At 47.0% G+C, this 23,459-nt stretch overlaps 3 protein-coding genes across 3 annotated transcripts; 1 reads left to right on the top strand and 2 right to left on the bottom strand.

Moving 5' to 3' along the window:
• Window positions 1-12,034: 12,034 nt before the first annotated feature.
• On the bottom strand, window positions 12,035-13,624 carry LOC136515297 (S-type anion channel SLAH2-like). Its single transcript, XM_066508934.1, has one exon. The coding sequence runs from the start codon at window positions 13,622-13,624 to the stop codon at window positions 12,035-12,037; it is 1,590 nt and encodes a 529-aa protein (XP_066365031.1).
• A 3,234-nt stretch (window positions 13,625-16,858) lies between these two features.
• On the top strand, window positions 16,859-17,488 carry LOC136515296 (endoglucanase 14-like). Its single transcript, XM_066508933.1, has one exon. It carries the CDS (start codon window positions 16,859-16,861, stop codon window positions 17,486-17,488), a length of 630 nt encoding a protein of 209 aa, XP_066365030.1.
• A 1,347-nt stretch (window positions 17,489-18,835) lies between these two features.
• On the bottom strand, window positions 18,836-20,994 carry LOC136517860 (acetylornithine aminotransferase, mitochondrial-like). Its single transcript, XM_066511516.1, has 3 exons — window positions 20,472-20,994; window positions 19,919-20,353; window positions 18,836-19,541 (listed from the first exon to the last, which is right to left on the bottom strand). The coding sequence occupies exons 1-3, from the start codon at window positions 20,892-20,894 to the stop codon at window positions 19,005-19,007; spliced, it is 1,395 nt and encodes a 464-aa protein (XP_066367613.1). The 5' UTR covers window positions 20,895-20,994; the 3' UTR covers window positions 18,836-19,004.
• Between the last annotated feature and the right edge of the window lie 2,465 nt (window positions 20,995-23,459).

The following is a 23,459-nucleotide window of genomic DNA, read 5'->3' as shown; positions in this document are numbered from 1 at the left end:
CCTACGGAGCAAGCGAGGGCACGTACCAGCACTCGGATTTCATTATGTTTTTATTTAATGGCCATAATCCTTATTTAGTGAAATTATTAAGAAACTATATACTATCGATAATGATAGGACGAGGTTGCCCATCCGTTCGGACACACTCACTCCAAAAAAAAAAACTTCCCACATGTGGCCATCCGCTCGTTCCACTCTGCCTATTGTCACGCATCCCATTCTGCGCCGCGCTGCGCTCACTCCGCCACGCCACTGCCACCATCCCCTACGACGCCTCCATCCCACGCCGTGCCCCACTCCGGCGTGCCGCAGCCGCCCTCCCCCCCCCCCCCCCCCCCCCCCCCCCCCCCGCGGCACCATGCCGTGCCCCATCCTTCGTCTCGTACAGGCTAGGTGGCTAGGAGACGGGGCCATCGTTGGCCGGGCCCAGGCCAGGCGCAGGCGCTGCCGGCTGGCCGAAACTGGCCGTTCCCCCGCTCTGCGCTGCGTCGTACGAAAGAATGGTGAAAAATGCATGTTGCAAACCTATGTTTCAAGTGTTTCAGATGTTTCATAGGTATGTTGCAATTGTTTCGTATTAATGTTGCAAAAGTAGATCAGGATGTTGCATATATTGTAATTGTTGTATACGTATGTTGTAAGTTTCCGTTCTCAATGTTTCATTTGTTTTTTTCAGACATATGTTGCAAGCGTATTTATTTAGATGTTGCATATGTTACGCACATATGTTGCAAGTATTTTATCTGGATGTTGCGTATGTTTTACAATGTTTCTCAGGTGGTTTTGCAAGTGTTTCAGATGCATGTTTGAAGTGTTTCATATGTATGTTGCAAGTGTTGTATCTGGATATTTCAAATGTAGATTGGTTGTTGCATCCCCCTCCTCACCTTCTGCAGACTCTTGTCTCCTCCTTCTCCCAGCGTCGGTTGGGCATCTGAACAGGAGGCGCAAGCGGGCACCGTCTTCTCCCTTTTTTCGATGCTGATGACGTTTGGGGCGACACGGGCCCCGCGTGGGACGCGCGAAATGGAGGGTAGACGTGGTCATCCGAACACGGGCGTCCGAACGTCCGGACGCTATCACCGCCAATATACTATGGCCCTGTTCGCTTCTTTTATAATCCGTCTTTTTCAGCTTGTTTTTTAACCAGATCAATGTTTTTCTCTCACAACAAATCAGCCGAAACAGTGTTTCGACTTATTTTTTCAACGAAGCGAACGCCACCTCCCCTATTTCGATGCTGGTGACGTTTGGGACGGCACGTGCCCCACGTGGAACGCGCGAAATGGAAGGTAAGCGTGGCCGTCCGAACACGGGCGTCGGTCTGAACGTGCGGACGCTATCACCGCCCATATACTATAGGTCCACCCGACCACCCGTGATAGTGGTTAGTTCGGTGGCCGGTTTAATTTCCACAGCCACTTCAGCTGCTGCTGCAGCAGCCGGCTCTCACAAAAGTTCTGTGCTGGCTGTCAGATGCGTTACAAGCAGCCGAACGGACAGCTGCGTCCACCACAACTTTGGAGTGTTGTCGTGTGTTTCTACAGTGCAGTGGTGAACGGATGCAATGCAAAATCTATTTGGTCAATGCCGACCATATGATTGCTAAATTTACGTAAAGCATATATAGCAACCACACCTACAGGAACTCAGGAACTGTGTGAACAAAATGGACGCCAGCTCTTAGCCTGTTCGTTTAGAGGAATCTAGAGAAATACGTGAGAGGAATCAGTCAGCGACAGTAAATTTCAGCTGGCTACAGTGCTTTTTTAGCACCAGCCGAAGGAGGCCAGTGTCTGAGGGTGGGGACAGACAGAGGACCCACGGCAAAATTGCAACTGTCGTAGTGAACTGAACTAAGTAGGACCACTAATAAGGTTTATTTCAGACCATAACCATATGACACAGAAAACATTGGTTGAAGATAGATCGATCTCTACAAATAAAAACTAAAAAGAGAGCACATAACTAATGTGACTTAGGGCGCGTTTAGTTGGCTCCAAAGTTGGCGCCGACTAAAATCCGGAGGCACTGTAGCGCACTGTAGTATTTCGTTTGTATTTGGTAATAATTGTCCAATCGTTGACTAATTAGGCTCAAAATGTTCGTCTCGCAAAGTACAACCAAACTGTGCAATTAGTTTTTGATTTCGTCAACATCTAGTACTCCATGCATGTACCGCAAGTTTGATGTGACAGGGAATCTTCTTTTTACATAGTGAGAGAAAAACAGCGTTCTGGCTGAAAAAACAAGCTGAAAAGTACGGATTATAAGAGAAGCGAACAGGGCCTTTAAATTTAATGGTACTAATTAATCTTATTGTGGGTTTGTAAGATGTCTTACACGCGATCTTACGTTCCTGCCGTTCAAACCTATGTCCGCCACCCTCCCCACGGTGTTTTTTTTTTCACCAGCGATTTGTTTATCCGCGCATGCGTACCCACGAGCCACGGTCCATGGTGCGATTACGATGCCTCCCTTCCTTCCGCAACCGTGGAATCAGCGCCTCGCTCCCTTCTGTGGGTGTTGTCCTTTGGTGTGTTGCTAACGCCGGCGTCGCCTCTCAACCCACCACCGCCGGCACCGCCCCATAATGAGCCAGCGCTGCCTGCTTCACTTCCTCCAGCAAGCGACTCTCTCCCTCCCAGGTGGCAGTGGAGGCGCATAGGTCTCTTCCTCCAGGCCGGCGGCACTCGCGCGCCCCATCCCTGCCCTCGCCCCTCAGCTACACATCATCCTTATCTCCGGCCACAGGTGCAAGCATACGCTGCAACAGGGGACCTGATCTCTTCCGTCTTGTTATCTACTGGTAGGTGTCGGCTTCTCCCCATGCTTCATCCCCATGTGCTCTCTCAGATCCATTAATTTGATAATGTGACTATAATTTCATGGAAGGAGTTCACTAAGATTGATAACCATAGACATATTTACATTGGTATAGGAATCTAAGTAGATTTTGAGTGTTGCAGCAGCAGTAGTGGGATTTAAGCCATTCTGTTTGCTTTGTAATCAGGCAATAATTCGTCGGTGTCTCAATTCTGCCTTTACGACCTGCTAGTCAATACATACATATTCGGACTGGAAAAGGTGAAAATTGCCTCCTTTCCATCTTATAGAATTTCCAAGGTGGTTGTGCATATACAATATGTACCTAAAAATTGAGACAAGTACTGCCACTTTGTTAGTGGGAATGGTTTTGCACTTCTAGGGAAATTTCACTTTTATTATGTTTTGTTTAGGTAATTATCTCACTAAAAGAGCAATAGTAGATTGATCATCGATGAATCATTAGAAAACAGAACAAACTAACATCAATTTTCAGTTTTGAGTTCCTGAATCTGAATTGCACTACTGAACCGTATTTTCTCCCATGTGCCACTTTTTTTGACGGGCCTTGAAAGGTTCATAGAGAAAATGTAATTAACCATTCACGTACTTCATAGAAAAATTCTGATTTCCTGTTGGTCAATGTACATTATACTCAGGGCGGTATACAACAGAGATATTAGCATTATATCCTTTGGCACTGAATGATTTAGAATAGTTGTACATCATCCTCATCCAATGCAATATTTCAAATTGATTTGGCTATTGAACTTTCATATTTTTCCAAGGCGATGACGACGCTGGATCCTAATCTCCACCAGTAGCAACGATGACGACAACTGGATCTGTAGTGGTGGTGTTATTGAACCTCCGATGGTTAGTTATTTCCCCCTACAATCTAGATTGATATTATTGACGATTATTCGATCTGTCTTTTTGCCCTGTCTCTGTCAATTTGCACTTGGTTTACTTAGATGGACATAACCCAAATTGATGTTACACTATTCACCAAAAAACAAAGATGAAGCCGTTACCTATATTTCTATATAATATGCACCACTTTAACTATTGCAGTTGTATATTATAGAATTGCTAAGGAAAAAAGTGGCGTCTTTTAGCCTAAATAAGAAATCACTGGATGACCTATTGAACTACATCAGATTACATATCATATAAAAATGCGTATTTGTACATGGGACTGGTGATTGGTCAGACGTTAAGAAAACTATCGAATTACTATTTCATTTTGTGTTGTAATTGACATCAATTTTAGTATTGAACTTTAATATATAAAATGTGGATGCTTAGTTTATGCTCTTTTCTCAATCGACGAGCAATCGTGGATATCAAGTGCAAAGTCACAGGTACATATGTGACTATTTTAACTTCCTTTAGCATGGATTTCAATATCAAGATTAATTCCAACCACTTGCTACATATATTATATTTTCCGAGTTTGACAGCCTTTATCAGTATTCTTTTTGGCCTCTAAAGTCTTCAGTGTTAGGTGGTGTATAGAATCATTTGTGCTTTGAAACCATTGTGCTTAGCAGCTGTAGTTTTTACTATTTTTCTTAATTTAATCACTGATTTCCGTACATGAAAATGCTCCTACAATTTCTTTGTAGATCATCTGAAGTTTTACTTTGTCTGCAGATTTGCTGGAGCCACATGGTTCCAGAACAATGGTTATTACGTGTTATTTTGGCAGAAATAGAATTCACTTGTGTTGTGTTTTCCATTTGTGTTGTTCAATGCTATTAATTTGAGTACTCAGCATATATAATTCCTGCGTTCAAGCTAATCTGTGGTGCATGCATCTGCTTGGCACCTTGATTTCTTAGGAGATAAATGCAGGAGACACGAAGAAGCTGCAAGATGCAGAGATTTACACTTGCAATGGCCTAATGATGCATAACAACAAGGTTCTAAACTATGAATCCCAATACCCAAAACTTTGTTCTATCTGTCTGAATTCATGTTGCACAGCGCTTAAATTGATATCTTGTTTGTGGGACTTGCATGCTGCTTTCATTTCTTCAATGTTCTGAACATATGTCTATTGTTCTACTTTATGATTGTCGAAATTGACTTTGCACATTTGAGGATAAGCAATACTGATATATTCTTTCTGGTAAGACATCCTCATGTAGAGGAGGGAAGGATGTAGCAATTATGTTTTGTATTTTGGCTAGAGGTTTCCCATTGTAGCTATTCAAAATTCATATGTTGATAACCCATAGTTTTGCATTGTTGTACCACATTCATATCAATATAATCCAAATGTCACTGAAACTTTCAGCTCGAAGTGGCCTTGCTGATTTCTAATAACCATTTTATCAATGATGAAGCTCATATGTGACTGAATCCTGATGCTCTCTTCCTAGCTATGGATTGGCATCATTTTGTGTGAAAAAAAGTTGCAATGGGAAATGGATATTGCTCTATAACTCATTAACGAATTTTGCAATTCTCCAAATATTTTTTACATGGGTTTATGGCATTTGTATATCTCTTAAAAAGAAGGAATTTGAAACTATGAATGGCTATCACATTGGCATTCAACTTACCTTACTGAATAAATAATGAAAATATGCTCAAATACTTTCAGTCTGTTTGGTGGCGCTCCGCCTCTTGCTCTGCCAACAGATTCGGCACCCGAGCCAGAGGAGAAGCACTTCGTGTTTGGACGAGCAGGAGCCCTTCTCACATACGTACAAGAAGCCATGATTCGTTGCTCCGGCATAGAAGCCTGCGGACGTGAAGTCGTGCCAAAAACACCCTTGTCTCACTATTATGTTCCCGTGATATTTGTTTGGAGAAAGACAGATAGACAAAATAGAATTATAAACATGACTCAAGAAAAGAATAACGATTTTGACAATTATATTTTTTATATGATATATGTTGACTTCTCCAAAGTTTTATTGTCATTATTATTGTTTGATATAAAGATTATTTTGATAGACACGTGCGTGTCGAGTACATGCATATCTACTAGTATGAAGCAAAAGTGTCCAATAAATTATTGGTGTCATTGTTCAGAAGATATCTTTAGCTTTATTCATTTGACGCCTTACAACACTATTTTATCTGCTTGCAACTAAATTAACTATTGCTCGATATATTTGCGTGCATTGAGCCGACTATTAAATACTCCCTTCATTTCATATTATTGTAGCATGTAGTTTTTTCTATCAAAATAATTATTGGCCAGCAGGCCAGCGACCTGGGCGCCTGGCGGGCTGGCGCTTGTCGCTGTTGGCCTGGGCAGACGGCCTAGCCATGGGCGCGCTGCTCTCCTGCATGGGTCGCACCGCCACGAGGGGTGAAGAGGCTGATCGACTGGGAGCCTCGCTGCCTCGGAGACACGGTCAAGTTGCTGAAACTACTCCCACTTAGTGTTCTGGTAAATTAATTTGAAGGACCATTCTTCCTTTAATATATGGTCATGAAGTTGAGTGCATTACATCTCTTCGTAGCTAGATACAACCGCGTTCCTTTACATTTAACAATAGCTCTGATTCAAATTGTTATACTACTTGGTCAGATCCTGAATTGGGAATTGGGATGCAGCGACACAAAGTTGTATTGTGTTGGTGCCACTAAGAGCACTTGTTTTTACCCCTGATTTGTATCCTTTGCCCGGAATTTGTTCGGATGTATCGTTTTCTGTGCGCTACTGTGGGAGACTCCTGGCTAACTAACACACACGTTCTCCCTCGATATTGGAGCAAGGAGCAAGCCCGGATAATGTTCTCCTTTGAGAAAAGAAAACACATTGACATTTCTATGTAAATCAGCTGCTGTCTACCGATGATCACACTCGATGACAACTGAATTATTACTTTTTGCATTATAAATTGCCAATGTTTTGATCCACTGATTTATGGATATAAAATCATGGCATTTCCGATGAAAGGAACTACCAAGTACCAACCTCGTGTTTCCGGTTTTTGCCGGGAGAACTACTGGTGTGTGAAGTTTCTGTATAGCCAATTATATTCGTGCTTGAGTGCCACTAGTGCCAGTTCATGTTCTTACTGGCCATAAAAAGTTCCACGTTCTTTTTCCTTTAATTTTATGTCAAGTTTATGTCTCTCATTAATTAGTTAATCAAATTTTTGTATAAAACTTTCCAATCAGCAATGCCAGTGGCTCGAGCCCCCCTACTCGGCCTTTATATTGGGGACGCCCAGTGATATATAAATACAATATAGTAAGAGAGAAATTACTATCTATCCTAGCTACCTTGGCTCCAGCTCCATTATTGAAACGTTATCTCGCTACAGAAGGAGCGTTAGTGATGTTAAGCAACATCACATTCACGGCCAACATGGTGGGCCTGTCAGCAGGGCTGTCTTAAACGCATAGCAGTCCAATCTGAATGCACCTCTTCAACTTCAGGGACGACGAATCCACGATTATCTGCATCCAACTAGGATGTTATACATGCAAAAAACGACAATAATAACAACAAGAATCATGGACATTAATTATGAATTATATAGATGTTATTAAGAAATTATACAAAGAAGAGAGGAGAAATAAATAAAAACACTAGTTAATAATTGTCATCTAATTGAGGAGAGTTATAGGCCCCGTTCGCTTCGCTGAGAAAACAAGCCGAAACACTGTTCTGACTGATTTGTTGTAAGAGAAAAACATTGTTCCGGCTGAAAAAACATGCTAAAAAATACGGATTATAAGACAAGCGAACAGAGGACCTTCTAAAATGTTAGGGGTGTGGTGGGCGGGTGGGGGAGCAGGTGCATGCCCCCCTCCCTCCGCCATTGATGCTATCCTTAGATGATCGATCTACTCCTGCTTAGAGGACAGGGGGCAGGCCCCTCCTCTCTCCACCACTGATGCTATCTTAGAGATCAGATGTCAGCTGGTTAGTAAAAGTTCACTTAGTTCTGCTTGCTTATTTAGAGCAACACCTTGCTTAATTAAAATGAGCTAGCTAGCGCGCTGTATGATTAGGCTGGGTGTTTTTTAGTTTCCACATTGCACTATTTAGGCTGGGTCGAAGCAACATGCTGCCAGAAAAGAAAGATGAGTGGCCGTATAACTATCTCCACTGCTACACCGCAATACATGTATGGTGAGAGTCTTCCTCGCGTTGAATGTTTGGAACCCCGTAGTCATTATGTAGGTGAGGCAGCTTCGGCAGTCATGGGGCACCATCTCGGGGGTGCACTGTGCTAGCCCGAAAAGCTTGTTGTGACTCTACTTCGAGATGTCCCCTTGCAACGATAGCAACCCAGTGGCAAACTTGTTGGACGAGATATTTTTTATGTTAATCCTTTTTTAAAATAAATTTTAAAACTAATTCCAACTTACTTTGAAGATATCAATGACTCGAGGCATGTAGAGTTTGACATCTCTACTAGCATCCATTCCACTTCGAAGCCGCCAACAGATATTGGATTTTATCCGTCCAAGGAAGGCAATCTTCAATCTCTTCACATTTTTCAGTCTTTCTAGACGGGCACGAAGTGATTGACATTCTTGGCACACGAGAAGCGAAAACACGCATATTCTTTCAAAATTTCAAGAAGCACCTGTTAATCTACCGATAAAAATGCTTATTATTGGTGTCTTACCCACAAAAAGGCAACTCTCTATTTCGACCACTCTTTCTTGTAATAAAGTTCGTTTCAGGGGAACAATAGGTGCACTGGTAGTAGTGGTTCTTTGCAACAACCTGCAATAAACCGAACCAATTATATATATTGGCACAATACACTTGTATAATAAACAAACTGTAATAAACGAGGCAACCAGTTCTGCGGGCAGGCCATCATCGAGACCAAGGCGCGGGCGCCGCAGGTGACGCAAGAGGTGGAGAAGCGCGTGTCCGTGCCGCGGCCGGTGTGCATGCACCGGACCGGCTGCATAAGCCGGCTGAAGCTGTTTCGTTGCGAGAAAAAAATACTGTAGATTCTAACTGATAAGCCGACTGATAAGTTCAAGCGAACAGCTGCGCCCAGGTGCAGGTGGCGGACGTCGCGGCTTCATGGTGGGCTGCCTCACCAAGGAGGCAAGGACAGCGACGGCAAGATCGTCGAGGCCACGGACATCTTCGTGGGGCAGCGACTTGCACCTGGCGCGGACGTCTACAAGAAGTCCGTGCCGCGGCAAGGACCTGGTGGTGCCCATCGTGGCTGGGGCTGTCCTGGTGATCATCGACCTTCCTTGCTCAGTGATCAGATGCTGTTTGTTGTAAACTGTAAAGTAGACGCTGCCGAGAAATTGTTGTAGCAAAAAATTGTCCCCTTATTCACGCTACAGAGAATGCCCATTATTTTTGCCATGTATCTCGAAATAGTGTATATCTAAATTCATAACAAATGCTAGGTACCTAAAAAAAAGCCAAAACATCATATAATTTAGAGCAGAGGAAGTAGAAACTAGCAGTATGATTGGGGTTGGCAATGTGACTTATAGTGGGTGGCATTGCCCAACTCACAGTGTGGCAGGAGGCGGTAGCCCTTGGCAACCGTCGAATGGTATGAGACCAGATGGAGAAACTGAAACGACGGCCATAGAACTAGACGCGTAGATGCTTTTCACCTTCTACATGGGCTTCATAGCGGATCGAGTATATATGCAGCCCAACTAACAGGCCCAGCGCTTCGACGACCTTCGTCTTCCTCGGTCGGACATTCTTCTTGTTCTTCCTTCATAGGAGTACTACGCAAAAACACCAGATGGCAAGTCGTCGCTGGGTGGCGGGGGGAGGGGATGAATCTCGCTGGCGGGGAGGTCTGGCGTCCGCCGGGCCTCACCAGATTGGTGGATCCACCCTGTCCATCACTACACTGTCATGTGGATGTCACGTGCTTGATTTCCACACATGTTGCCATTGGTTCAGCTCGTAGTTGCAGGGACAGGATGGGCACGCACTGAAAGAAGCCAGTGGTGCAAGTTCAGCTGCTACTCATGGTTGCCGAGTTTGAGTGGAGTAAACAGCTTAGCAGAGATGCATGGGCGCCCCAAGAGGTGCGGGAGCGAACTTTAGAATACGGGTTATGTACTTTTGCTTGGTTCCACTAGATGTTAACTGTTGACTTGCCACTTATTTTATTTTAGTATTACTTGTAAACAATCCAAATGTGATGAAGTACGATTCCTTTGCTCGATGATTCTTGATGGTCAGTTTCGTAGCGTGTACCTCTACGACTTGATCTTGCGGGTTAAGCTAGACTAGTGTAGCTCGTGGTTGGCTTTAGGGTTCTTGCGACCGCCGAGTTGGTGCCGTGTTGATCGAAAGCACGATGCGTGGTACCAGCTAGACGGTCGGGGTGGGATCCTCGCAGTTATATTATCGTAGCATTACTTTTTGTGTAGTTTTTTCTGTTACAATATAGTTGGTCAAACGGGCCGCCCGGTCAGGCACGCCACTACGCGGCACGGTAGACTAGCCGTGCCGTGCCTGTTAGTGTCGCCGTGCCGAGGTACTAGCCCAGGCATGGCACTATCAGGTCTTAGCCGTGCCGTGTCGTGCCACTAGACACGGCCGCCCAGTAGTGCCCGTGCCGGCATTGGCACTATAAGTGCCCAACACCTCAAACTGATCAGAATATCAGGGACAATAACTTCATCGTCTCAATCTTAAGTTACATGTTCTTAAAGTATCATAATATCACAATAACTTCATCATCTCAATCTTAACTTCATCATCAGAATATCAGAGAACTTATCAAAGACTCAAAGTTACATGTTCATAGAGAATTGATAGTGTCATGCCTGGGATGGTCCCTCAACGGCTTCAAACAAAACAGAGCAAGGATTAGTAGAGATCAATGGTCAGGGTTAGGGATTGAGCAAGGGTTAGGTCGATGGTGACTTACCTTCAAAGCCGAAGCACCAGAGTCGCCGGTGAGGTCGACGAGGCACGGATCCGACGAGGGATGGATTCGGCGAGGAAACCGACGGATCCGGCGAGGTCAACAACGGATCCGGCGAGGACGAAGCGAGATCAAGGGTTAGGGTTAGGATTGAGCAAGGGTTAGGGTTAGGGATTATGCTAGTGCCGGCCAGCGGTGGCTCCAGAAGCCACCGGAGAGCGAGAAGAAGAGAGGAAGTCGGAGGCGAGAGAGGAGAGCGAGTCGCCGACGCGGCGACGCCGACTCGCTGAGAGAGGAGAGCAAACGAATTAGGGCGATGGAGCAAGATGTGGCCAGCCAGCCGATGGGAGCGAGGCCGGAGATCCGACAGATCTAGCAAGGAAACTAACGGATCCGACGAGGTCGACGACGGATCCGGCGAGGACGAAGCGAGATCAAGGGTAAGGGTTAGGGATTGAGCTAGGGTTAGGGTTAGGGATTGTGCCAGTGCTGGCCATCGATGGCTCCAGAGGCCACCGGAGAGCGAGAAGAAGAGAGAAAGTCGAAGGCGAGAGAGGAGAGCGAGTCGCCGACGCGGCGACACGACTACGTCGACTCGCCGAGAGAGGAGAGCGAGGCGAGAGAGGAGCGAGCGAGATGGCGCTGCGGGGGAGAGCCGAGAGCGAGGCGAGAGAGTGAGAGCAAATAAATTAGGGCGATGGAGCGAGACGCGGCCGGCCGGCCGGGACGGGCGGTTTTATACCCCCTATTCCAACGGCCGGATCCAACGGTCCGATGGAAGCGAGGCCGGAGATCCAACGATGACGAGCCATGCCGCTGCCGGGCCGGCACTACGGGCCAGAACGGCGGCCCAGACACGGCACTAAGGCCAGGCCGGGCCAGGTACTGGCACGAAGGCCGTCGGGCGGGGCTGTTCCTGGACCGTGCTATTTAGTGACGTGCTTGGGCCGGCCCGTAGTGCCCGGGCCAAATGGCCAACTATAAGAAAAGAGATGCAAAGTTACGGTACATATAGATAGAAAGTATAACAAATTGCCTTGTATGTGAAATGTCTTGCAATGGGATTAACGCAGCATGCAATTAATAAATGTTCCCCTATGAAGCCCTGGCTAGTTGAGTACATAAATAAATAAATCACGAAGCAGGATGGTTGCACAAGTTATATATATCTTCAGTGTGTGTGTGTGTGTGTGTGTGTGTGTGTGTGTGTGTGTGTGTGTGTATATATATATATATATATATATATATATATATATATATATATATATATATATATATATATATATATATATGCTTGAAATTTATTGTAGAAATAAAAAAAATCAATCTGGCTACGAGAGTACAAACTCAGCTCAAAGGATGCAACGGGCCAATTGAGCCACTGCGTGCTTGGGCTTGTTGAGCCGCTGCATGATGGCAATGGACACATCGTTGGGAAACAGGTCCTTGCGCACAAAGGCGTGGTACATGGTTGTCACCAGCACACCGGTGACCGTCACCGACGCGATCCCGGCGAGCCCGATCGCCAGCACCCGGCTGACCAAGCTGTTCACCGACGACGCATACATGGTGGTCGCGATGGCCACGCTCGTCATCGGGAACGTGTACGCCCACCACGCCAGCGAGAACCTGATTCCTCTGAAGAACAGGTTGATGCGGACCACCAGCGACACGAAGAGGAAGAGGGAGATGAAGTAGGGGATCTTGGCGCCAAAGCCGAACTCGCCGCAGAGCCTGGCCCATGCCATGGAGGCGACGCTGGGCACGGCGACGAAGAGGAAGAACACCGGGTGGAGCTCCTTGGGGAGCCGCACATCGTTGGTGCCGAGCCACTGGTACAGCGTCACGAACAGCACGACGTAGTGCGCCAGCCCGACGGCGAAGAAGAAGAGGGGCGCCTCGTGGAGTCCTACCAGGGCTCCCAGCAGCGCGCCGACGATGGCCAGGTGGCTCGTCGGGTTCGCCACCTTGGACAGCCGGCGCCCGCCGCCGGACATCCACTGGCCGTAGATCTTGAGGTCCAGCAGCAAGATTGGGGTCATGAGCACGTACCAGACGACGTGGCTGTCGTGGATCGCCGCCACCGGCCGCGGCAGGCCATTGACGAGGAAGAGGCAGGCGACCCACGGCGCGAAGAAGAAGTTGACGCGGATGGGGTTGCAGAATTCGCGGCGGACGACCTCGAAGTAGAACACCGCCTTGAGCAGGTAGACGGAGGAGACGAAGGCCGTGAGCGCCACCGAGACCCACCAGAGCGCCTGGTTCACGGCCGGGCTCACGTGGAGGAACGCCATGGACGGCTCCGACTGCAGCGACTTCCACAGCATCGCCTGGCTGCTGACGCCCAGGCACATCCCGAACGCGCTCACCGGGAACCGTAGCAGGAACGGCCACGTCTCGCCGTCGGGCAGCGTCGACACCTCCGTCGCTCTCAGCGTCTCCAGCTCCCGTCCTTGCAGGGCGGAGAAATATCGGTCGACGCTGGGGACCTCGTTCTCGCTGTCGCCGTCGCCGTCGCCGTCGCCGGTCTCCTCCTCCTCCTCCTCGGAGATCTTCGAGTCTGCGACTTCGATCTCTGCCGGAGGGTGAAGGGTGGAGACCTGGCGCTCGACGCGGCTGCCGCTGGAGAAGGTCTTCAAGTGATCGAACCGGCGGTCCCGCCACGGCTCCTCGGTGCTGATCGTCAGCGTCGGGTGCCCCGTCTGACTGAGCAGCTGTGGCGCCTCCGCGGTGGCCCCGTGGTGGTGCGTGTCGAGACTGACCTCTGTCGCCATGCGCACGATGGACGCGCACGCGCCGAGGTGAAGCCCAGACGGCGACGACGGCACGCTACATGCGATGGAGTACGGAATGTCGGTCTCCTGCACGTGCGCCGCCGCCTGCGCACTCACCGTCACCGCCACGTCCGCCTCCTTCCTGGCCACGGGAGAAGCGCCGTCCATTCCCGCAATCCGGGTGCTCTTGCTTTTGGCAATGGCGGCTGATCAGAATCGCTTGCGTGACTGCTACAATGTGTAGCTCAGCTCGCTAGTGAGTAGTGGATGCGCCGCAGTGCCAAAGCGTCGAGATTACAGGGGACAACTGGAGAAGTTGTAGTTCTACTTGGTTAGAGGGGGTTCTACTTCTACCTGATGCAGCCATGTGCATATCTGGAAAATCTCTATCTCTTTTTTTTTTGTGAATGGAAAATATCTATCTCTAGTTCTCTATCTACAACTAAATATCTATCTCTTGTCTTCTATCTACATCTACATCTCTTCTTTTCTCTATTGTAACACTTCTAGATGCTAGGAGGTCCACTTTAGTACTGGAATTGTAACCGGATACAACGACGGCGGTAATGGTGGTCGCCGGAGTTCTCGAGCCGCAGCTCGCCGCCTAAAACCGACGCCAACCAAGACAACATCTATCTCCATCAATGTACAACTAAAAGCCGCAAATGTTCATGTCTATCTAGAATAGGATTGGGAAGAAACTAAATAAAAGGAGAAAAGGCTTTCGTCTGCTCGGAGCATATATTTATAGTGTCGTGTGCCATTATAGTATATAGGCATACAAGCATAAAAAAAGAGTAAAATTTAAGGACGATCCTTGAACTTGACCCTAGATGTCATTTAGGTCTCCAAACTCTCGGTTTGCATTTTTAGCTTCATGAACTTGGTTTGGCTATCATTCCGATCCAAAACGGGCACATACCCTATATAATAGGTGATGTGGCAATGCCACGTCGTGTCCTCACCAGAGAACATGGCGGCGGCGATCGTCCTCATTCCTACCCACCCGCGCACCCCTACGGTGCCTTTCTTCTCTTCCCTTGAGGTGCCAGTAGAGAGGCTAGAAACCCCTTTGGTTGTTTGGGCTTCTACTAAAGGTTAGAGTTGAAGACATCTCACTGCCTCCTTCTCCTTGTATCTACCAAAGTCTAAACTGAGATCGCCTTTTGGATGCACTTCAATTGAGGTTTGAGATGCTATTGCTAGCATATTACAAGTGGCGGGGTTGGTTTCACAATCACACCAAGGTGAAGTTAGGATGTTGAGTATTATTTAGATTGTATTGATTTATTTAAACTAGTAAACATACACGTGCAACACACACGTGGATATCAAAAGAAAACTCATTTGTAAAGGAGGAATTCTAATTGGCATTAAAATTTTGGCTTTTTTGAATTGAAAATTCAACTACTCAGTTACCGGTGCCAAATTGGAAACCACACCCATCTATACAAATGAGAATACTTTGAAATAATAGGATAATACCCTGATGGAATCAGCTACCAAGCTGCTATACAGTAGGCTACGTTACAAACTCCTGATGCATGAAGTGCATAAACATTTATCGGTTATGAGCAAATATCCCCATCTCCAACATCAAAGCACTTGCAGAGCATGTGATTGAAGTACAACTTGCCTCACCCTCTTACCATCATTAGAGCCTGTCTTCCTTGTGTACTGGTACTGGGATGCTTAGTATAATCTCACCATCTTCCCATTCCCCTCCTACTACTTCTCCTCACACCACACTTCAAATATCTTTCTAAAATATGGACAAAAATAAAGATTGTCACCCCATAAAAATAAGGGAACTGTTCCAATACTCCTATAAAATTGCACACATCTCAAAGCAGCCCATCTCTATTTATTAATCATTTTCGTAATTAAATTATAATCTGGGCCCTAGTGGGCTAAGGACCGTCCATGCCGAGCCCTGTGCCCAGCCCAGAAACCCAAAAGGGAGTCGATGATCGTGATCTCCGCCCAGCACGTGAGCATCCCGGACGCCGCAACCCGCCCTCACCAATTGGAGCATAGTCACGTACTGCTAGGATGTTTACTAAGATTGCTCATTTGGATCACCTAACCTATCAACGAATGGAGTCGTGGGGGAGGACAAGGCGGGATATGGGAGCGACGAGAGCGTGAGGGCGAACGAGGCGAGCGGCGGCGGCGTGGCCGGAAAATGTAGCGACGGGCTCACAAGGAATCTGAGGGAGAAGAGTCCACCTGATTTTCTGGGCTGGTAACAGGGCCCCAGGCATGGACAGACCGAGCCCACTCGGGACCCAGGTTAGAATTAATTATGAAAATGATTAATAAATAGAGATAGGTTGCTTTCAGATGTGTGCAAATTTTATAGAGGAGGAGGATTGGAGCAGTTCCCTAAAAATAATCAAATATATCAAAAGAAGTCCTAAAATTTTGATTTCCCGAAAGAAACCTCAGATACTGTAGAAGCTTTGTAAGTTACCAAAAAAGGCTTGTACTCGAAGTTGTTTTTAATTTTGCGATCAGGGTTTGCTCACTAAAATTGCCTTTTTAGCCCATAGTAAAAAAAAACTATAATTTGTAGGATAGTATATAGAATAGAACAATATCATATCTAGCCTATGAAGATTAGCAGGAAAAGGGTTTGCTCACTAAAATTAATTTTTTTAGCCCATAGTAAAAAAAAGAACTATAATATGTAGGATAGTATACAGATTCTCTCTACTTTAGCATTGCCCGGTAATTTATCCTAAGTTAAACTGCTTTGATTTAGGATAAATTTGCAGAAAAATATATTAGTTCGTAGATGTTCTAATAAATACTTATTAAGACATATTTAGTAATATGTGGATTTAATAGAACTAATTTAATGTTGTAGATGTTGATATATTCGTTCTATAAACTATAGTAGAAGTTTGATTTAGACAAAATCCGAAAGAATACTAGATAGATGGATGGATATATTGTTGTGAGAGAAAATGGCTTCAACTAAGGATTAAGCCCATTTTTGGCCCCTCAACTATAGGGTTCGTCTAATTTTAATCCTCAACTACAAAACCGTCTAGCAGTGATACCCCAACTATCAAAACCGTTCACTTTTAGCACCTAGGCGCGGGCAGGGCTGTGTTGTCCTACGTGGAGCGGGTTTGACCACGCCACGCTGGTGTTGACCGTCACGTAGGATGCCAACCTCCATCTCAGTGACATATGAGGCCCACACGTCACCCACTCATCACCACCATCTCCTCCCTCTCGCGCTGCCGCCGCGGACGCTTGCGTCGCGGATGGGGCAGCTTCAACCACGGAGCTCCTAGTGCGACCGCCATCCATGGATGACGACGAGGAAGAGGAAGACGACGTGCTGTCGCCGCCAGTCCCGGCAACCCTGGATGTAGTCGAAGCTCATCCTCGATGACGACAGCTATAGCCGGAGATTTAAAACCTTGGCCCGACGCCGGCAACGCGGCGGCGATGAAGAACCACCTGGAGGAGTTCCTCTGCGGCGTGCTGGAGCACAACAGCAACGACGGGAGGCTGAGCCCCGGCGGCGTGCTGTGGCTGGAGCCCTGGAACAACCTGCAGTACGTCACCTCCGCGGCGTTCGTGCTCGCCGCGCACTCCGACCACCTGCAGGCAGCCGCGGGAGCGGGCGCCTCGCTCCGGTGCGGCGGGGCGACGCTGCCGCCGTCGCAGCTGCTCGCGTTCGCGCGGTCCCAGGCGGACTACATCCTCGGCGCCAACCCGGAGAGGATGAGCTACATGGTCGGGTACGGCGCCAGGTTCCCGGAGCAGGTGCACCACCGCGGCGCGTCGGTGCCGTCCATCAAGTCCAGCCCCGGCAAGATCACCTGCAAGGGAGGGTTCGGCTACTACAGCAGGGACGCGCCCAACCCCAACGTCATCGTCGGCGCCATCGTCGGAGGGCCCGATGGCAGCGACCGGTACGACGATTCCCGGCGGAATTACCAGCAGACCGAGCCGTCCACCGTCACCGTCGCGCCCATTGTCGGAGCGCTTGCGAGGCTTTCGCAGCAGAACTGAGAGTGAGGCATAGCTCTCCACCTTTTTTACCAGGAGAGGTTGCTTGCGTTTAGAGGATTATTATTCGCCGACATAGATACGCTGAATAATTGTGATTTCTTACTCTCAGACCATCTTGTAAATTGATCACAAAGGGTATCCAATAAAATCACTTGCTCTCAGTTTCAAAAAAAAAAAAAAAAAAAAAATCGAGGGCCATTGGCCCCCAGTCTATCACTCCAAAAATCCAAATAGAAACCTGAGTTCCCCTAATCTTTTTTTCTTTTCGGAAGGACAACAAGAACTTTACTGAAGTTCTATTAGAAGAAGAGCATCTTTATGAGGAAAATTAGTTATAAAAAACCAACATACATGTTGATACAGGTGTCAACCACCACCCCAACACGACACAACTACGACAAGATGACTACAACATTGAGCAAAACAAAGGAACACAACGACACCAAATATAACCAAGCTATCAATAGCGTCCATTGTAGGTGTTATTAAGGATGAAATTGGATCACAGAGACATTATGGATATGGGTAATTGTTTCTTTTTGAATTCAGATACAGGTAGTATTGAATACACCGGATACAGTACCGATATTAAATGTCTACTAGATTCTCATATTGAGTATCCACTTTTATATAGTATTTGAACTCCTTTCGGATGGACAATATTAAAAAGAGATGTATCCCATTTTCATCCATATAGGTCATCTTTGCCCAATGCCCAGCTCAGACAAACACGATAGCTCTAGCTTCCCACGAAAGGGCTAAGCACTTAGCAGCCATGTTCCTCTGAGGGAACGAAAACATGAAACGAAAGCTTGTGTGTGTGTTATTTTATAACATGGGAATGGAAGCGTTCCCGGAACGTTGAACATGGGTACGTGGCCATGCTCCCGTTCCCCAGTGGCTGCCCTAAACTCTTCATCACAACCATAAACCCGTGAATGCTGATGTGCCTGTGCGTGGGGGCGTCAGGGGAAAAAAAAACACGATACTCGAATGCTAACCATGGACATCATCACGCTAAAAGTGCGCGTATCCTCGACCTTGGACATCATCACGCTGAAATAATTTCCTCGTGAAGAAACCAGTTCTCTATCTCTACTCAGCATTGAGACTACCTTCTACACTTTATTTGCTATATAAGACACTACAACATTGAGACTACCCTTATATTACAAGGTTTTTGCAGAGACACGCACCACCCTCTAGCAAAGAGTTGAGCTAAGACAAGTACTCAAAAAAACAAAGATGTGCTCTTACTCCCAAAAGAGCACATGCAACATGTCGAATAATTCTCTTACTCCCAGAACAGCAACATGAACAGCAACATGCAAATTGACAATAATTACATCTAGTAAACAGCTTACTCTAAAAACAATATTGGTCCGACATGAAATTATTCGATTCCAAATTTCGGAGCAGGTTTTCATATGTGGACTTATACCACCATATATATTACCTGAACCTCCCAAAAGGTTGGATCACCCTAGCAAAAACTGATAAAAGACCTGTGGCTACATTAAGCAGTGGCGACATCAAGCGCCGGCAGACAGTCCCTGATAACATCCGCGGCATGCGCCAGCTCCATCTCTGAGATGATGAGTGGTGGCACGAGCCTCACAACATTGCCTTTGCCGGCGGTCAGCACTATGACGCCTGCATCCAAGCATGCGTCCACCAAAGGACCAGCTGGTACATCTAGCTCGATGCCAACAAGAAGCCCAACCCCACGGACCTCCTTTACGTGCAGGTTTCCGCTCAGCTTGGTGCGGAGAAGCTGCTTGAAGTTCTCCCCTTTCTTGGACACCTCAGCCAAGAAACCAGGTTTCATGATTTTGTCAAACACGGTTATCGCAGTCTGGCAGGCAAGGGGGCCGCCGCCGAATGTTGTACCATGGTCGCCATAGTTTATGGCTGCAGCAACCTTCTCCTTGACCAAGACGACACCGATGGGAATACCATTGGCCAATGGCTTTGCTAAGGTCATTATGTCTGGTTCGACTCCAAATGCCTCATGGGCCCAGAGGTAACCCGTGCGCCCGAAACCACATTGCAGCTGCGTTTAGAAACCATATGCTAACATTACATCTGATGGCTGCCCACTTCACAGATTGATGCAGCCTGAAAACTATGGAATGTAATCATGATATATTGCTGAATTGGCAATATGAATGTACAACAGAGTAACATGTTAACTCGGATAAGACCAGAAATGCAGACTCTCATAGTTTCATATCCCTGTTAACTGTTACTCTTGTATATGTTGTCAACTGTTAACTCTTGTATATGCATTATGCCTAAAGTCGGGAATGGAATGCATAGCAGCAACTAAATTGTGCATTTTTCGAACTTTGTCAACCAAACATGAATTACTAGCAGTGTCATGGTGTTCTCAATATGAACAGAACAGAGTTGTGGCAGAGTACAGCATACCTCATCAAAGACCAAGAGGGCTCCCGCCTCGTCACAGGCATTCCGCAGCCCCTGCAAGAACTCCTGGGTGGCACTGTGAATACCACCCTCACCCTGCACGGGCTCGACGAAGACAGCAGCGACCCTGCCAGACTGTATGAACTTCTTGGCCGCCTCCAGATCTCCGTAATCTACGAAGGTCACTCCGGGCATGACGGGCGCAAAGGGCTCCCGGTACTGCGACTTGCTGGTGAGCGCGACGGCGCCCATAGTCCGGCCGTGGAAGCTGTTGCTGAACGCCAAGAACTCCATGGGCGGATCGTCACTGTCTGGGTGGGCGATCCGCTGGAACTTGCGGGAGAATTTGATGGCCGCCTCGTTGGCCTCCGTGCCAGTGCTGGCGAAGAAGGCGCGGTCCGCGAACGACACCTTCACGAGCCGCTTGGCGAGCTCCACCTGCGTGCGACAGCGAGCAGCTTCAGCAGGTGAAGCAAACGGAGAAAATAGGCCTGCGTCGAACACATGGTGAGCGAGCGCGGGGAGAGGGAAGGGGGAGGACTGGGGGGGCACCCACCTGGGGTGTAGTGTAGAAGACGTTGCTGACGTGGACGATTTTACTGCTCTGCTCCGTGATGGTGGCGCACACGTCAGGATCCGCGTGGCCGAGCGCCGTGACGGCGATGCCGGAGGACATGTCGAGGTACTCGCGCCCGTCGGTGTCGTAGAGCTTGCACCCGCGCCCGTACTCGAAGACGACGCGGGACCGCTTGTAGGTGCCGACGAGGTACCGCGCCTCGTCCTCCACGACGGCCCGGCTCGCGGCCGACAGCTCCCGCCGCGCCGGCCCCACGGAGGCCGCGGTGGTCGGCGGCGGCGGCGGCGCCGCGAGGCAGGCCGAGGCGCGCGCGCGGCGGGACTGCGGAGCGGCGGACCGCGCGCCCGCGGCCCAGCCAGCGGCGACCGGCTTGGCGGCGAGGAAGGACTGGAGCGAGGTCATGGCGGATAGCAAGGATTGGAGTTGGGGCGGCGGCGTGCGGGACGCGAGCGTCTCGTTGCGTTTGGGAGTAGGTGCGTGTGCATACACGGGGCGCGCCGGCGCGGTTGGTAAGTCAGCCGGAGGAGAGAAGAGACAGGCCTGGTCAGGACAAAGCACGTTGCAAACTATGGTTATGTGACTACTTAATAACTTTATAAAAAAACTACTTTTGTTTTAAATTTTCTAGGTATATATTATATATAGCTAGATGCACAACAGAACCAATTATACTTTAGGATGGAGAGAATAACACTTATAAAACTGACAAGAAGATAAGTTCTCAATAATAGCATAAGAACGGCAGACATAAGCAACCACACGTATTTTCCAAGCTAAAGGGGCCCAGCAAAAAAGATAACGGCAGATTGGTTCTAGGTGATACTCATTTTTATCACTTATATTCTCTAGCGCCCATTTTAAAATATGTAATTTTATTAGAGTCACACAAGGCTCGACCGAGAAAAACTCTGAATACATGGCTACAGGAGAGAAATCAAGTGCTCCAACCCCTTAGGATGATACCACGCTACCAACACATGATACGTAACATCTCAAAGAAGAACACACCAAATTCGAACAGGTAGAGCCATTTAAGCCTAACCTCAATGAAGAAGAGGATGAAGTTGTCGAACCCTCTAAAGCCTTGATCTTGCCACTCCCAGTAGGAGTACATCTTGTCCTTAGCCTATAGGTGTCGATATATTCATCACTATACCGAACTTTGATAGGTGCGGAATGTGGAGGGATGATCAGACGTCCTTGTCCATCGACATACATCATAGGGTTGTGACTCGTGAGGTTAACCTCAGTCTGGCATCAAATATTTAGGTAATGAGGTTTACTTTATTTTCAATTTTTATTGTGCTGATGACTACATAGTAATATCTTATCCATTCAGGCGTTCAATTTATTTCTGTTCAGGCATTCATATGATGTCAAGGAATCAGTGTCTAAATTGGAAGCCAACAAAACAAGTGAACCAGGAAATTTATTCTTCAATTTTATGAAGGCATACTCTATTTTAGAGTTTACTATAGGGCCTCAGGATTTACCATCTAGACCCTGATTAGGTGGAGCAGGAGTGCAAGAGATTCATCGACCTGTTTGAAACGCAGAAATTTCACATGATTTACATAGAAATTTTATAGAAATCAGTTCATTTCATAGGAAAATTACAGGAACAAGACCTTTTAAACAGGCCCTTAGCGAAGTGGGGGCCTTTGCTGAAGTTCTGCAGTTGCAAGATGTGCTGGAGAAGCTTTGGGATGAGAAAATACTAGGCCTTTGTGCATATTGGTGTCAAGAAGATAGAGTAGGTGCAATGTGCAAGGTGGCGCGGTTGGTAGCAGTCGTGCACGCAGCCATCTCGGATCACAAGTGACAAACATGTTTCAAACTTTTTTTTTGAGGAATCAACAGCGGAGCCCCTACCTATATTTTTCTTTTTCATTAACAAAGAGGCAAAAACAGCAGAGATACAAAAAGTACAGGAGGGAAAGGAGAGGGAACAGAGAGGGGAAAGGAAAAAACTAAAACAACTAACTACAACTAGAAATACAAGGCAACTAGGCCCAAAAGAAAAAAGGAGAGCATTAGGAGTAACTGTCTCGCCATAGCATAAGTTGTGCCCTCTTCTCCGGTTTAGCCTTGATACACACCAGGCTAAGCTTCTCCTTGAACATTCTCTTCCAGTTTGACAAGCTGCAATTTCAATGATCAAAGATGATGGCATTCCTAGTCCTCCATATGATCCAACAAGCTGTAATCATGAGCTCTCGGAAGATGCAGTGACCAAACAATATTCTGGCTTCAATAATCATATCCAGGGGGATCTAGATTGTCATTCCAATAGATATGCATGGAGTTCCAACAATCCTGGCTGAAGGGGCAGCTGAAGAAAAGATGAAAAAGAGTTTCTTCACAGCAACTATTGCAAAGTACACAATTGTAATCATCCAAAATTCTATTTTCCTTCTCAAAATATTTCTAGTTATGCTTCCCTAAATTGATTGAAGTCCATAGCCATTTGAAAAGAGGAGAAGCTTCCACTGTACCTCTTAATTTTTTATAGGCTCTGCTAGAACTGAAAAAATCACCCTCAATGGTATTTCCATATATCATTTATATCTTATTCCAAGTTACTATTTTGCAGTGTATTTTGCAGATCACTGAGCTGAGAAACTGCTTGGCTGGAGAGAGGAAGGCTGGAAATTCTGTCTATCTCCTGATTTCTGAGGTGCAGAAGAGAGGACTTAGGCCTTTTGTCAAAGGAGAAGAGCTGGGTAAACCTTACTTTCAGAGCATGCCAGACCAATCTTCTAGCCAAAATAGAAATGTGTTTCCTTTCTTTGGTATGCAGATAGAAATGTATCTGAACTTGTCAAAGAGTTTTAAAATGTCCTTCCACCAAAAGGATCCAGTTGGGCTCCTTGCTTGAGGTGGAGTTTGAGAATTGCCATAAAGTTTGGTCCAAGTTAGGGTGACCTAGGGGAGATCAGCTGAATTGTAGAACTTATCCAGATATTT

Source organism: Miscanthus floridulus, chromosome 17 (genome assembly GCF_019320115.1).
Source record: "Miscanthus floridulus cultivar M001 chromosome 17, ASM1932011v1, whole genome shotgun sequence".
Classification (NCBI taxonomy): domain Eukaryota; kingdom Viridiplantae; phylum Streptophyta; class Magnoliopsida; order Poales; family Poaceae; genus Miscanthus; species Miscanthus floridulus.
Note: the sequence above shows the minus strand (reverse complement) of the source record. Positions and strands in the feature narration are given on the sequence as shown.

What these genes read in the sequence shown, in the direction of transcription:
- LOC136515297 (XM_066508934.1), bottom strand. Translation starts at nt 13,624, where the DNA reads ATGGACGGCGCTTCTCCCGTGGCCAGGAAGGAGGCGGACGTGGCGGTG.
- LOC136515296 (XM_066508933.1), top strand. Translation starts at nt 16,859, where the DNA reads ATGACGACAGCTATAGCCGGAGATTTAAAACCTTGGCCCGACGCCGGC.
- LOC136517860 (XM_066511516.1), bottom strand. Translation starts at nt 20,894, where the DNA reads ATGACCTCGCTCCAGTCCTTCCTCGCCGCCAAGCCGGTCGCCGCTGGC. An exon ending in TCTTCTACACTACACCCCAG is followed by an intron (nt 20,354 to 20,471) that starts GTGGGTGCCCCC and finishes TGTCGCACGCAG; the next exon opens with GTGGAGCTCGCCAAGCGGCT. An exon ending in CCCTCTTGGTCTTTGATGAG is followed by an intron (nt 19,542 to 19,918) that starts GTATGCTGTACT and finishes TTCTAAACGCAG; the next exon opens with CTGCAATGTGGTTTCGGGCG.